The sequence below is a fragment of the Macrobrachium nipponense genome, chromosome 45 (genome assembly GCF_015104395.2).
Source record: "Macrobrachium nipponense isolate FS-2020 chromosome 45, ASM1510439v2, whole genome shotgun sequence".
Taxonomy (NCBI): domain Eukaryota; kingdom Metazoa; phylum Arthropoda; class Malacostraca; order Decapoda; family Palaemonidae; genus Macrobrachium; species Macrobrachium nipponense.
In genome coordinates this window covers 51,482,577-51,497,900 of record NC_061105.1, presented here as the reverse complement: position 1 = coordinate 51,497,900, position 15,324 = coordinate 51,482,577, and the positions used below count along the sequence as shown (strand labels likewise).

At 49.4% G+C, this 15,324-nt stretch overlaps 1 protein-coding gene across 2 annotated transcripts in view; it reads right to left on the bottom strand.

Moving 5' to 3' along the window:
* LOC135214511 (sodium/mannose cotransporter SLC5A10-like) overlaps positions 1 to 15,324 on the bottom strand; it is a 69,634-nt gene that overhangs the window by 17,590 nt on the left and 36,720 nt on the right. For both annotated transcript variants that reach the window (XM_064248884.1, XM_064248883.1), the window contains one exon: positions 8,091 to 8,180. In XM_064248884.1, coding sequence (XP_064104954.1) covers positions 8,114 to 8,180 — 67 coding nt within the window. In that variant the 3' untranslated portion in view covers positions 8,091 to 8,113. The remainder of the gene's footprint in view (positions 1 to 8,090; positions 8,181 to 15,324) is intronic.

Here is a 15,324-nt window from a genome sequence, read left to right as displayed (position 1 = left end):
ATGGTTTGTATAACGTATCGGAACAAATGACAATTTGTCCCAAAATTGCATTTTCCTAACTATACAAACCTGAGGTTCCTTTACATATAGTCCCACCTCATGCCACCCCTCACTCTGCGTTTTTTTTTTGCCTGGGCCTAAAGCAAAAGTGATTCTTCACCTCCCAGTCGCGTGGCGCGCACACTGTCGGACAAGCAGTTAACTACCGAACTCCCTTATTCGAAGCTTACGACCGTTCCAGCTGCCGCTAGTTACCTTCTTATTGTAAAGGACCTCAGGTTTGTATAGTTAAGAAAAATGCAATTTTCGACAAATTGCCATTTTCTGAGCATCCAGTGACTGTCGATTTTAATTGTAGGGGTAAATACAATTTTCATATAGCTAACATTAACTTCATATGTAAGTTTAAGATTTTAAAAATTTGTAGAAATTAAGAATTATTTTAAAAACTTGATCTGTACCAAGTCTGAGCTAAAGAAACAAAAAGTAAGTAGTACTTTGTTCAAAGCAAACCCATCAATCTTTCCGAGCCAAAAGTCATGGTCACAAAGACCCTAGACATGCAAATTCTGAAGTCTGAAACAGAAAAAGAGTAGGACAACTGAGTGACCACCTGTTTAAGATTTTATAGAAAATTTATTTATTTGCCTATTAAAGTAGTCCTTTAAACCCCGTGCCATACTAAGCAAATTCTAAAAGGAACATGGGAGTTTAAAGGATTGCGCAACACCTAGATGGCTCTGTGGTCTTTTACCTGTTTCAGTTCGTCCTCCTCATCCTTGATTTTTTATGGAAGGACGACGGCCTTTGCATTTCGCGATTCTTGGAAGAGAAAAGAAAAATGTCTACCTCGACCCGCAAACGAAGCAGAAAAAGCAGTTCAAGCTCAGGTTCCAACTTGGAACCACTGGATAACCTTTTGAAGATAAACTGGTGAACTCTACTCCTCGCAAGAGAATGCTTTTTATAATTGAAGAAGCATCTACATTAACTATGTAACGTTTCTGCCGACCCACCACCTGTCTCTGCCTCTTCCGTCGTCGTCTTGAAGCCAACGTCAACACTTCTATGGAGTCAATGGTTGAACCTTTCCTGCCCAGTAAGTTTCCTACGATTTGTGGCGTATGGTAAAGCTTAGGTTAGTGGGGGTTTTTAATTTTTCTTAATTAATACCACGCTTTCAGAACCTGTAAATTTTCTATGGATTCTTGTGTTTATTTTGCTATCTAGTAAAGGTGTATATTTATTGGAACTTTGTTATTACCATTTGTGTAATTACTCTTTTGATTTTTTTTTAGGCAGTTGCTAATTGTTAAGGAGGACAGTGGTTTAGTGGAAGACACTGATTCAATTTCTTGTTCTTTCACGCAGCTGATTTAGGTAATTTCAGTGTTAAGTGTCAATGATATACACAATTTTTTTCATGAGGATAGTCTTTAATTTATTAAATATTGTTGGACTCGATAATGATAGTCTGTTGTTGTGTTTTCAGAATCCATAGGTTTTCAAAAATTTCCATGAGTTAAGGTCTTTCCACCACAAGCAATAGTTGTCTATTTATGATTAGCGATTGGGAAACAGGACTTCAGCCATCGGAGTTGTATTTATGCCATTTCGTTAATCTTAACTTTCATACGAATAAATAATTTTAAAGAATGTTTTTTATTTAACTGTGAAAGAAAGCATTTCAAGGTTTACGAGCAATCTTGTGTAAAGCTCTTGGTTTTTTCTATAAAGTTTTGAAACCACCTGCCACAATAAGCACTGTTAACCTTTGTTCTGTAGAAGCTACCTAGCTCCATCTACATGTTGGGTTATCTCACAACTGTATGCTTCAGTGGTTGGAAATCATGCACAGTAATATTTGTTTGATGTCCTTTTTGTCTTCATATAAACCTAATTCTGCTAATTTGTCCCCTTAGATTAGTTGTTCATACACGAACAAACCCTCGGTCTTAACAATAGGATAATTTCTAGTGCCTAGCTGGATCTGGTTAAAAAACAGATGAAAGCAAGGAATCTTGTGATATCTGGCAACGCATGCGTAGATTGGGTGAAGAGTGGTCCCTACACCATAGCGTCAGTCTTTTCTTTAACCGCCTGGGCGAGAGTCGTGGTTGACCCCTCTCGGCCTTTACCCAGTTCATTGCCCGTTTCGTTTGTTTAGTGTGTGTGTGTGGCTGATATTATGGCTGCTTCTGCTCCTTCTCAGCCTTGTCAACGTGTGTGCCCCAGAATTCCAGGTTTTCCTTGTTCTTGTTTTTTGGTTTCGGCGGCGACCGATCCCCATATCACATGTAGCAGGTGCCGTTCTAATTTTTGTACTATAATGATTCCTTGCACGGAATGCCAGGCATGGCCTAAAGAGCAGTGGAAGTCGTTTATAGCAAGAGAGAGCAACGGAGGGTTTCGACTCTTCCTTCATGGGAAGGTTTTTCACCTCTTCCCAATGCTTCGTCTCCTGCAGTACTCACCCCCATAGTAACTTTGTGCCTGTGTCTCCTTCCTTTTCTTCCACTGATTCGTCGATGGAAGTATCGGGAGGCCCTCAGGCTGATTTTTGTAATGTCACCCCTTCCTTTTCAGGAGTTAATTTGATTCCTGGGAAAGGGGAAGTTTTTTCATCATTCTCATTTATTCCAGGGTCAGAGGCGTCCAAGATGGTGGCGATTTGGAAGACGCTCGGGCTAGGGGGTCCCCCATCCTTGGAGGGGTTGCTAGCGCACTTTATGGAGACTCGCTATCCCCCTCCTCAGGCTGGCCAGGATCAGTCGTTGTGTATTCCTCCGCCAGTAGGGACTGCTCCCCCTTCGGTCCTAGGGGAAGCCTGTGACGCCATCACCACTTGTGACGTCACTTCCATCGATGACGTCACTCCTCTGCACTGCCCCTCTCAGCCGTGACGTCATCTCTGCCGCCCAGTTCACTGCATCTCCCTTCCATGTCATCAGAGCCTTCTCTTGCAGATCAGTCTGAGGTTATATGCCAGGCAGTGCTTAAGAGGTTGGACTCTGTTTTGGATAATAAGTTGCTGTCTTGTTGGCTGGAAGGACTGGAAGGAAACGTGTTGCATCGTCCCTGCCTCCTGCGAAGAGATCGTGTAAGAAACCAGTGCTGTCTTCCTCTCCCTCTTCCCCCTCTACGCCGACAATCGTGTAAGAAACCAGTGCTGTCTTCCTCTCCCTCTTCCCCCTCTACGCTTTGTCGGCGTATCAAGCATTGGAAGGCTAAGGACTTTGCTATTTCTTCGCCTACAAGGGAGGAACAACACGGACGTGTTCTCAAGAGTGTTGGTGTTTTGGAGAGTATTAGTGTATCTTCCCGTGTTGCAACCTCCCCCATCCATGCACATCACGAGCGTTTTGCAACCTCCCCTGTCCGTGCACATGATGCAAGTGCTCCTTCTTCTCCAGGGCCTATTCGTCGCCATAAGGATCTCAAGGCGCCTGTCAACAGGTTGAAGGTGGTGAGAGCGGAGTTGGTGCAGCAGGAGTGTTTGCCTGCCCTTCTCCATGGTGCTTCCAAGAGTTCGACTCTGAAGGATTCTCCTTTGATCTCGAGTGTTCGGGATTCCTCTCCAACCATTCTTGGACATGTTCATGAGTCATCTGTTGGAGTGCATAGTGATGTTCCTAGTGTTGTAGTGGGTTCGTCTTGGGAGCCGGCGCATGGACCCAGCCCAGAAAGGTTAGTTGGTGTTTCGGGCTGTTTGGCTGCTGATCCTTCTGTTAATTTTAATGAGGAAGGTGCCTTAGAGGAGCCTACACGTTCTTCTCGTCATCGGTCTCCGTTGCTGGAGCAGGAGGAGGGAGACACGCCAGAGTTTTTGTCTTCCTTTTTGGAAATTGTCGATCTCATTTGTGGGTTCAACAATTTGGAAAATAGGAGTCAGGCTTGGTCGTCTTACACTCCTTCTTGCTTGGAAGCCTCGGTGGGAGCTATGCAGGATCCCAAATCATCTCTTCAGCTTCCCTTGTCGGGGCACATCTAGTTGTTCTTGCACAAGGTTAACGCCTTTGTTTCGGACCGGGACGGTTCGCTTTGCTCTAGTGGCTTGGCCCAGCTACTACCCCCGCCTCTCACGAGACATAGGAATAACTATGCTACGAACTCTCATCTTAACCGTGATGTCATTCGCCTGAAGCCGGGATTGACTTTGGAGCAGGTGAAGTCGGTGGCTCCGTCCTTGTCTCCACAAGATGCCTCAGTGTTGGGGTCTATGGCAGCCTCCATGTTGCAGACAGTTTCTTGGCTAGTCTTCTGGTCTGTGGTCATTGCCAAGATAGCTTCTGACAGATCCCCAGAGGGGTTGGTGAGTGGCTCCTCGCTTGCCAGTCTGTTGCAGTTCTGCGGCTTTATCTAAGATGGAGAGATCAGTTGACACAGAGTCCTCACTGGCATTGAGAAACGGAGATCTGTCGAGTCCCAACTTTTGTTTCCTCTAACCAAGCTCAAAAATGCGATAGACCGGCGCCGGGCTGACACCAAAGACAGACTAGTGCACCAGGCCATGTCTAAGTCTGAGTCTCGTCTTCGGAGACGTCCAGCTCCTCCTCCTCCCCCTGTCCAGCAGCAGTCAAGAAGATCGTCGCCTGGTAGGCCGTCAAGGAGTTCAATTTCGGCAGGCCCTTCCCGTTCGACTCGGCCTAGGTTAGAGGACCAACGTCCCTTTCGCTCTCGTTCCTTTAAGCCAAGAAGGGACCCAAGGGGCAGAGGTAAAGGGGGCCATCGGTAGACTAGGCACCTCTCCCTCTCCTGCACCACAGGTGGGTGGTTGCCTGGCGGGCTATTGGGCCAAGTGGCAGAATTATGGGGCTGAGAAGTAGGTGGTAGATGTCCATCGGGTGGGGTACCTACCGCCATTCAAATATGTCAGACAAACTGCAGCTCAGGAAGGCATATCCTCCAGATTCTCCGAAGCTCTTGGCTCATCGGGAGGAAGTGCAGAAGATGCTGGACAAGGATGCAATAGAGGAAGTGGTGCGTCCGTCTCCGGGGTTTTACAGTCACATCATCTTGGTGCCTAAGGCATCTGGAGGATGGGGACCCATGATCAACTTATCCACTTTGAATCACTTCATCAGGAACACACGGTTCAAGATGGAGACCCCGCATTCGGTGTTGGCAGACATGAGGGAAGGTGACTTCATGCTGTCGATAGACTTAAGGGACGCATACTTCCAAATTCCTATTCATTTGACGTCCAGGAAGTTCCTTCACTTCTCTCTTGGGGACAAAGTCTAAGAGTTCAAAGTCCTATGCTTCGGGCTGACAACAACCCCTCAAGTGTTCACAAGGGTCTTTTCTCTTGTTAAAGGTTCCTCTGTCTCTGGAAGTGAGAGAAGACCTTCGTTGGTGGTTGGACGACCGTAATCTTTTGAAGGGTCTCCCTCTGAGTTCTCTTCCACTGGACTTCCTTTTGTTCTTAGACGCCTCCCTGGCAGGTTGGGGGGCTCATTTAGGCAGCCTCATTGCTTCAGGCATTTGGAGTTTGGAGGACAAACAGCAACATATCAACGTCTTGGAGTTGAAGGCAGCCTTCCTGGGTCTGAAGGAGTTTTGGGAGAAGGTAGAAGGTCATTCTGTCGTTATCATGTCGGACAACACCACGGTGGTAGCCTCTGTGAACAAGCAGGGAGGCCTGGTTTCTCGTCAACTTCACGCCTTGACTGTCGAGGTTCACCAGTGGGCGGTCAGCAATTAGGTAGAGCTCTCAGCCAGGTATATCCCAGGCAAACGGAATGTGGTTACAGACAAACTCAGTCGTCGGGATCAGATCCTAGGCACAGAGTGGTCCCTTCATCAAGTGGTAGCAGACAAGCTCTTCCAGGTTTGGGGGAGACCCATGCTGGACCTTTTTGCGACTCGCTTCAACAGGAAGCTCGAGATATTCTGTTCAGTGGTCCCAGATCCTTTAGCGTTAGCAGAGGACACATTCCAACATCCCTGGGACAACCTGGAGGCGTATACCTTCCCTCCGTTTTGTTTGATCCGTCAGGTTCTGAACAGGCTAATGAGTTTACAAGGTCTCAGGATGACTTTGGTAGCCCCTGTGGCCTCAAGCAGAATGGTTCCCAGATCTGCTGTCATTATCAGAGGTTCCGAGGGAAATTCCCCCTTGGCAACATCTCCTGTGTCAGCCCCATGCAGAAAGGTTCCACCAGTCAGGAGAATCCCTGTCTCTTCACAGTTGGAGGCTATCAAGTATCTCCTCCGAGCAAGAGGCTTTTCTCAGAGAACAGCAGGGCATATGTCCAGTAGTCATAGAAAGTCGACCTCCGTGGTTTACCAAGGCAAATGGGCGATCTACTGTGATTGGTGTCCGTTTCTGCCATTAGAGGCTACAGGGCGGCCCTGAGCTTTGTGTTACGCCTTAGAGGTATTGACATCTCCTCTTCCTGGGAACTTTCCTGTGCACGATGACAGGTTCACTTTGTTTTCCATTCCATCACTGAATGAATTTGTGAATGGTGATGCTCTAGAGCTTTTGTTGTGCCCTGTCCGGGCCCTGTGTTGCTATCTTAAAAGGACTCGGCACCTTAGACCAGGCTGCCGCAGACTTTTTGTTAGCACAGGCCTTATGAAGAAAGAGGAGTCTAAGAATACTATCTCTTTTTGGATACAGGAAGCCATCAGACAGGCATACTTGACTCTTGATGATTCCACCACCATGTCTGTGCAGGCTAGAGCACATGACATTAGGGGTACTGGTCCCCCTCTGGCTTTCAAAAAGAACTTGGCTGTACATAGAGCGCTGAGCGCTGGTACTTGGTTACGCCAGTCCACGTTCACCTCTTTCTATCTTAAGGATGTTGCCCACAGATCTACAAACACGTTTTCCCTGGGTCCTGTGGTGGCTGCCTAACAGGTTGTGTAACTCATAGTTGCCCTTATCAGGGCAACTTTGTATCTTACCTAAGATGATTGTGTGGATGAGAGAGTGATTGAGTTGGCTGGTCTCCTTCTTTCTCTTGTACCTTTCCTTCTTCCTTCGGGCGGGTTAAAGGAATAGACACGTCATTCGCTGGACTGGTCTGATACAGGTGAGTAAGGTAGTCATACTGATAGTGTGGTCGCTTAATATACAAATATCAAACCCTCTATTCGGTAGCATATGCTCCACTCCTTGGCAAGGAGGACTTGGGAGTAGTACAAATCCTGGTGTATTGGTTTGTTATTGGACAGTCAAAGTTTCTCTTTGGTTCCCTATACAATGATTCTCCCATATCATTGTACGTCACTCAGGGTCTGTGTGGTTAGATATCAATTTATCTAGCTTCTCAATGGTCTTCAGTCCCTCTCCAGAAGTCATTTCTTCTGGAAGCTGGACTGGTGGGTAGGCCCCCAGCTGGTTTATGTCTTGTACCTCCTTCCAAGTATGAAGTCTATCCTATTGTTAAGACCAAAGGTTTGTTCTCGTATGAACAAATGACAACTTTTCTAAGACAATTTGTATTTTTCATAGCTACAAACCTAAGGTCTTAACATTATACTGCCCGCCTCTAGCCGCCCCTCTGTTTGGGAAAGACTGACACTGTGGCGTAGGTGTGTGGTCTTTGACCACTCTTCACCCGATCTACGCATGCGTTGCCAGATATCACAAGATTCCTTGCTTTCACCTGTTTTTTAACCGGATCCAGCTAGGCGCTGGAAATTATCCTATTGTTAAGACCGAAGGTTTGTAGCTATGAAAAATACAAATTGTCTTGGAAAATTTGTCATTTTTACTAGTAAGCTATATGTTTTGCTGGCTCTCCTGTGAATTCGTGAATTTTTCCCCTTTTTTTGTATAAACCAATGATAAAATTCTTTTTGAGTTGGATAATTTGATTTTTGTTGCACTGTATGGTGGTTTTTTTGCTAGTACGTATTTGCTCTTTGCTGATTTGTTTTGGATTTGTATTATGCTCTGCATTAATTACTTTCTCTTTTCAGCTATGAAAGTGGAATCAGTATTATGCTTACAGTTCCTTTCTCTATTTGTTAATTCAGTCAGTTTAGTAATGCTGTGTAATTTTTCTAAAGTGGTGGGTTTGTATCTTATTTAAAACTGGTGCTTTATGTTTAACAAAGTCCTTAAATATACTTACATTTTTTTAATGTGCTTCAAAAACTATGCATAGAAACCGTACACAAAAGTACTCAAAGTAAGACAGATGATACAATTGATGTTAATCACCCTGTGAAAAAAAAATATATATTAAAATTTCATTCATATCTTTCCACTTCAGTTTAAGTAAATTTTTACAGAACTTGGTAGTTGTAGTATTGGCAGTTTTTTTTTTTCTAGAACATTTATATCTTAAAAGTTAATGCTAAAAAATTCTGTGATATAAATTCAACAAAAGATATTGGCTAATAAACTAATATTAAAAGTCGAAATTTTTCAACCTGAACAACCCCAACATAGTCTAAAAAAAAAAAAAATTAAATGAGCCATGATTAATGCCATGTAGTATAACTAATTTTGAAAATAATTTTATTACAAAGTACATTACTGTATAATAAACACGATTAAATTCATTATAAACTACCAATTCCATGTCATTTGCAAAGTTTGATATTAAAATGTCCTCAACTCTGTACCTTATACAGTGGAACCTGTTTTCTCACATAAACCGTTCCAGAACCTTCCTTGAAGTCTGAAATGTACGAAAACCGAAACAATAATTCCCGTAAGGAATAATGTAAATACAATTAATGTGTTCCAGACCCCAAAACTATTAACATAAATACATTTTATAGGGAATAAACAGTTTTACATACAGAAAATAATGAGAAATATAAATGAATAATGAAACGAAAAAGGAACATTTAACATCGCACTTACATTTATGGAAGACGGAGAGGAGAGGTTATTGTTGGAAGGGGAATCCCCTCCAGAAGGACATCAGGTATCAAGGGCTTATCTGAGGTTACTTCTCTTCATTTTTTACTAGCACTATCTGAGATTACTTCCCCTCTTCCGTTTTTACTGGCACTGGGACCAGTTTGAGAATCACTGGCCACAGTTGCACAACCAAACTGTCCAGAGACATTTTTTTCTGGTGTCTCTTTAAAATTTGCCTAATGTGGAACATGGCATTGTCATTAAAGATGTTGGAGACACAGATTACATCATCTTTGTTGGAATGATAATTTTCCGCAAAATTTTTTACATCACTCCACTTTGCAAACATAAACTTAATCACTGAAGTAGGCACATTATGTATGCCCGTTCGCTTTCTGAAATTTTCAAACCAGCCTCTGCTGGCCTTCAATTCACTAACAGCAGCACTTGTAGGCTTTTTCTTACTGTGATTGGCATGTAACACCCTCCAACACTTTGCTTCAAAGTGCCTTAATGGCGTGGTCGGTATGGTGTTGGCATGCCACCTCAGTAGCCGCAAGTTCGATTCTCGGCCATTCCATTGAGGCATGAGAGATGTGTATTTCTGGTGATAGAAGTTCACTCTCGACGTGGTTCCGAAGTCATGTAAACCCATTGATCCTGTTCCTGAATAACCACTGGTTCCATGCAACGTAAAAACACCATACAAACAAACAAACGAACGTTGCTAAAAGTTCTTTGGTCCGGTACATATACAAACCCTCGGTCCTTTAACAATAGGAAGTACTTAGCGGCAGCTGAACCGGTCGTAAGCTTTGAACAAGGGAGTTCGGTAGTTAACTGCTTGTCCGGCAGTTGGCGGTCAGCTCGACTGCGAGGAGAGGAGTCACTTTGCTTTCGGCTGCGCTGGTGGTTAGACGTGTTGCTCGCCTCTCTGGCCGCTTCAAGTCGTATGCTTTGTTTTCTTCACTGTGTGAAGGCTTTTCTCTTTCCCTTTTACGTTGTGTGTATGTGCAAGGCTATACGTAAGTATGTGTCTGTTTTGTATATCCAATACAGTGATTTTCGTGATTTGTTATGGAATCCCGAGAGCCGGAGAGACACCCTCGCCCCCCCATCAGCCACAGATTGTGCCCTGGTGTGGAGGGCCGTAAGTGTGGGGCCTTTCGGTCATCTGTAATGTTGACCCTCATGAATTTTGCACTCGGTGCCGAGGGCGAGAATGCTCTCGCACCGAGCCTTGTGATGTATGTTGTGGTTGGTCGGAGGAGCAGTGGGAGCGCTATGGAAGGAGGAAGAAACCACGTAGGCCGGCCAGGGAGTCATCGGAGGGATCTCCGGTTGCTTCCTTGGTTACGGACACGTCTTCTTCCTTCTTCCCTCCATCTCAGCTCCCTCGTATGGCTCCTTCCCCTTCGGGGGAGGTATCTAGCTCCTTCTCCTCTCTCGATCAGTCGAGCGTGGAGGGGGGCTAGGTACCCCGACATTCAGTTGTATTTGGGGTCGTCCGTTCACTCGGGGTGGGAATCTCCCCCCCCCCCCCCCGGGGCGAGGGGGAAACCCCCCCCCCCCACTAACCCGACTCTGTTTCCTTCCTCAGATCTGCTTGCCACGGGGGACGATCTCAGCCGGGCCAGGTACTCGCTGGGGCTTCAAGGGACACCGAGTGTTCAGGGGCTGCCGAGTCATCTGGCGAGGGGGGCCAGGCCGGTAATTCACGGCCCGACCACCACGACAACCACGATGGTGTCCACACCTGGCTACGCTGCTCCACTGCACCTGGTGTATACCCAGCACGTTGCCATGGTAACCCCAACAGCTGCTGTTCAGGCGCCGCTGCCGGAGGTGAAGACATACGCTGTGATGCCGCCACCTGGTTTTGCCGCTTTTGCTTCAGCCCCTGACTTCCGGTGTCCCAAGAGCTATCCCCTGGACCTGCCTCCAGTATAGAGGATGCCGCTGGTTCCTGCCCCGCCTCCTGTTCCTGAGATTGCTGCCACTCCAGTTCCAGTACCAGTTCCTGCCACTGTTGTTCCTGCCCGTGGTGTTGCTGCCCCCACCCTAGCTCCTTCCGGACAAGTGCAGTCGGGCCCTGTTGCTTCGGCAACTGCCCCGGCCCTGTCCTGGATGGAAGACCTGACGATGGTCCTGAGGAAGCTGACGAAGAAGAAGAAGAAGAGGAGGAAGGTGTTGTCGTCATTTTCATCGTCTTCTTTGTTGTCGTCTGCCGCCGCTTCCCCTTCGACTTCTAAGGCCCCACAGCCGAAGAAGAATAAGGTAGCCTCCCCCCCCCTTAAAAAGCCTCGCTCTGAAACTTCTAAGGGTCCATCCCACTCCGGTGGGATGGTTGGTACTTCCGCAGGTCCTCCTGTTCTTTCGGAAACGGGCCCCGTCTCTCCTTCCACAAGGAAGAAGAAGACGGGGACCGGAGGAGCGCCGGCTAACACCGGTACCTCCACGCCTGGCGCCAGAGGTTCTGCCTCGGCGCCAGGTACCGTCTCAGCCTCTTGTTCACGAGAGGTGCCGAGTGGTACGGTCACCTGCGGGTGACCGTGCAGCCAAGACCCAGGCAACCGAGTCCGCTCGGCGCCAGGATCCAGGCACGGGGCGGAAGACTGGCGGGGGTCACCCAGGTGACTCCCACCAGGCCAGCGATCGCTCTCATGGCGATCCGCTGGTACCCAGGGTTGACACGACGGTCCCAGACCAGCCGCGGGCTAAGGCAAGGAAGCGGTCCCCTCAGTCGCCTGAACCAGCCTCGGCTGGTCCAAGCGGCGTGACACGCCATGAGGACAGGCCTCGCTCCCACCGCGACAGCGGACTCTGTCGGTCCCCTGACCGCTGCTCCTACCGGGACCGGGCGGAGAGGGGGACCAGCAGCAGCTCTTCTGACGCTCGGGACCATCGCCGCTGTTCTCGGTCCAGCCGCTCTCCCCAGGAGGGCCGCTCAACTAGGCATGCAGCTTGATCATCACTGCGGGTTGGCGATCGCCTGCAGCCCCCCCCCTCCCCAGCACACCAGTTCTGCTGGTGGGTGCGGGGGGAGCGTCAGGTCTTCCTCTCCTATACCTTCAACTTCCTCGGGCTACACCAGGGAGAGCGAGGTGATCAGGAGTGATTGCGAGGAGTGCGCTCCTCGCGATCCCGCCACGACGCCCTACAAACCTGGCACGGTCCTAGGACCGACCAGATCATACGCGCATGTGGGAGGAGGAGACCATGAGGTGTCTGTTGTGGTTCCTCCTGTGGAAGTAGGAGGGTCTCAGGAGGCGTTCTCACTGGATGGGCTTGACGGTCCGTCTCTGCAGGACGCAGTCACTCCCGAGATCCAGAGGTCGTTCGCTGCGGTTATTGCACTGATTCGTCAGCACAACGACCTCGAGGAAGGATCGCCGCTCCCACCTTCCGAGCCTACATTGGGTTTGGAGTCATTCTGGGAACCCAAAAAGAAACCCAGGACGACGGTGGGTCTGCCGCGATCAGCCTTGGCCAACAGTGTGCTGAGCCAAGTGGGCGCTCTCGTCTCCGGACAGGAGGGTTCGTTTCGGTCCGGTAGGTCATTCAAGCTCCTTCCCCCACCTCTACTGCGACAGAGGCGTTTCTACGTGCCTTCAGAGGACCCTCTGCCGCCCAAACAGGTTAACCCTGAGCTAGCTAGGCTAACTCCGGGGGTGTCTCTGCAGCAGCTCCTGTCGGAGAACCTCTGGTTCTCGCAGCAAGAGGCACTTGCCTTGGAATCTACCATAGCGGTAGATTCCAAGGTGTCTCCTGAATCGACCTGTGGTCCCTCACAATGTCGAAAGCCACGGCCTCATCGGGAAACATCACTCCTGAAGGGGACCTGGCTTTTGTGAGACTGTGCCAGTCTGGAGGTAGGGCTATCTCCTACCTGGCCCACCGAACGGCTAACCTGTGGGCCAACCTGGTTCTGAGGCGTAGGGATGCTGTCCTCACCTGAGTGACCTTGGGAGGCGGCCTTGGGTCTTCGCAATGGACTGGTGCGGAGTACCTCCTCTCTCTTCCCCAGAGAGATGGTGGACGCTGTGGTGGAACAACAGCGCACTGATGTGAGTGACCGTTTAGTCCACCAGGCAGTCTCGAAGCCAAGCCCAAGAGTTTAGCTAGCGCTTCCTCTGCGGCTAAGACGATCACTTTGTCGAAGCCGAGAGGAAAGACTCTGCCTTCGACTTCGTCTGTAAGGAGCGACCGTAACCAGCCCTCCTCCCAGTCCTTCTCTTGAGGAGGAACCGGGAAGAAGAAGTCGAAGAGAGGAGGGAAATGCTAGGGACGGCATTCCCCCTCACCTGCTGCCGGAAGTGGGGGTTGCCTGGCGAGCCATTGGGCAACATGGCAGCACTACGGAGCGGAGACCTGGATAGTGAACGTCCTTCGGGAGGGATATTTACTACCCTTCGAGTCTCGGTCACCCCTCACCTCCAACCTGGTCCATCATCAGACGTACGTTCCTGGTTCAGCCAAGGACGTGGCGCTTCAGCAGTAAGTAGAAGCCATGCTGAGCAAACGTGCTGTGGAGATCGTATGGGATCAGTCGCTGGGCTTCTACAGTCGACTTTTCCTGGTGGAGAAGTCCTTGGGGGGCTGGCGCCCAGTGATAGATCTCTCCCCCTTGAACCGATTTGTTTGCCAGACTCGGTTCACGATGGAAACAGCATGATCAGTGCTCGATTCCATCAGGGAGAACGACTTCATGCTTTCTGTGGATCTGGATCTGAAGGACGCGTATTTCCAGATACCCATCCATCAATCCTCCAGGAAGTACCTCTGCTTCATCCTCGACGGGACAGTGTACAAATTCAGGGCAGTTTGTTTTGGTCTCTCAACCACCCCACAGGTGTTCATGCGAGTGTTCATGCTGGTGTCGGCTTGGGCCCACTCGGTAGGGATACGTCTTCTGAGGTATCTCGACGATTGGTTAGTCCTGGCGAGCTCCCGCTCACAGTTGCTACAGGACAGAGATCGACTCCTCCAATTCTGCCGTGATCTGGGGATCGTAGTGAATTACGAGAAGCCAGATCTCGAGCCCAAGCAGAGGATGAAGTACCTGGGCATGCTGATCGACACGGTAGCAGGGCGAGTCTTCCTCGCAGATTCGTGGATCAGCAGGTTCAGGGAGGCAGCAGGACGGTTCCTGTCCCTACAGGAGCAGCCAGTTCAGCAGTGGCAGGTCGTGATCAGTCACCTGTCGTCTCTCGAGAAGCTAGTCCCTCACGGACGTCTTCACCGGTGGTCTCTTCAATGGAGACTAAAGGAGTCTTGGTCACAGGCAAGAGACCCACCTTTCTTCCCCGTGTCCCTCACGGAGGAGGTGAGGCAGGACCTAGCCTGGTGGCTGGACGACGGGAACCTCGTAAGAGGAGTGCCTCTTCGCACTCGCCCCCTCCCCCCCCACGGAGATGTTGCTGTCTTCAGACGCATTGACCGAGGGATGGAGCGCACACCTGGAGGAGTTGCTGGCTGTGGGTGTGTGGAACCATCACGACAGGCACCTTCACATCAACGTTCTGGAGCTCAAGGCAGCGTTCCTCTCTCTCAAAGAGTTCCAAGATCAGCTGGTGGGACACTCAGTGGTGTTGATGAGCGACAACACCACGGTAGTGGTGTACGTCAACAAACAGGGGGCCTAGTGTCCCTCCCATTGCATCAGTTGACGTTGTAGGTGCACAAGTGGGCCGTGGCACACTCAGTAGAGCTGTCAGCCTGCTACATTCCAGGCAAGAGGAATGTGGTATCTGACAAGCTCAGCCGCCGGGATCAGGTGATGGGAACCGAGTGGTCCCTTCACCCAGACGTGGCGGAAAGGCTCTTCAACCTGTGGGGGCGTCCAGTCGTGGATCTGTTCGCCACATGGCACAACAGAAAACCCCAGGTTTTCTACTCGGTTGTGCCGGACCCATGGGCAGCTGCAGAACACGCTCTTCAATACCCGTGGGACAACCTCTTCGTGTACGCCTTTCCCACGTTCTGTCTGATTCGCAAGGTGATCAGCAGGGAGCTGATCACCTCGAATCTTCGGATGATCCTGGTGGCGCCCAAATGGCCTCAAGCCATTTGGTACCCGGACCTGCTGGCTCTGCTCGCCGAAGCACCGAGAGAGATTCCCCCCTGGCACAACCTCCTGTGCCAGCCAAACATAGAACGGTACCACCGGTCGGTCGAGTCCCTGTGTCTTCACGGCTGGCTGTTATCCACCATCTCTTACGAGAGAGAGGCTTTTCTCACAGCGCAGCAACAGAGATGGCTGGGTACCTCAGACAGTCCTCAGCAGCTGTATACCAGGGAAAGTGGTCCGTCTTCTGTGGTTGGTGTCGTGGACGGGGTCTCTCTCCTCTCAGAGCCACTATTCAGCAGGTAGCGGATTTCCTTGTTTTCCTTCGCCGAGAGAAGCTCCTCTCCGTCTCTGCAGTTAAAGGATACAGAGCCGCCCTGGCCCTAGTCCTTAAACTGCGAGGAGTGGATATCTCCTCCTCCTTCAA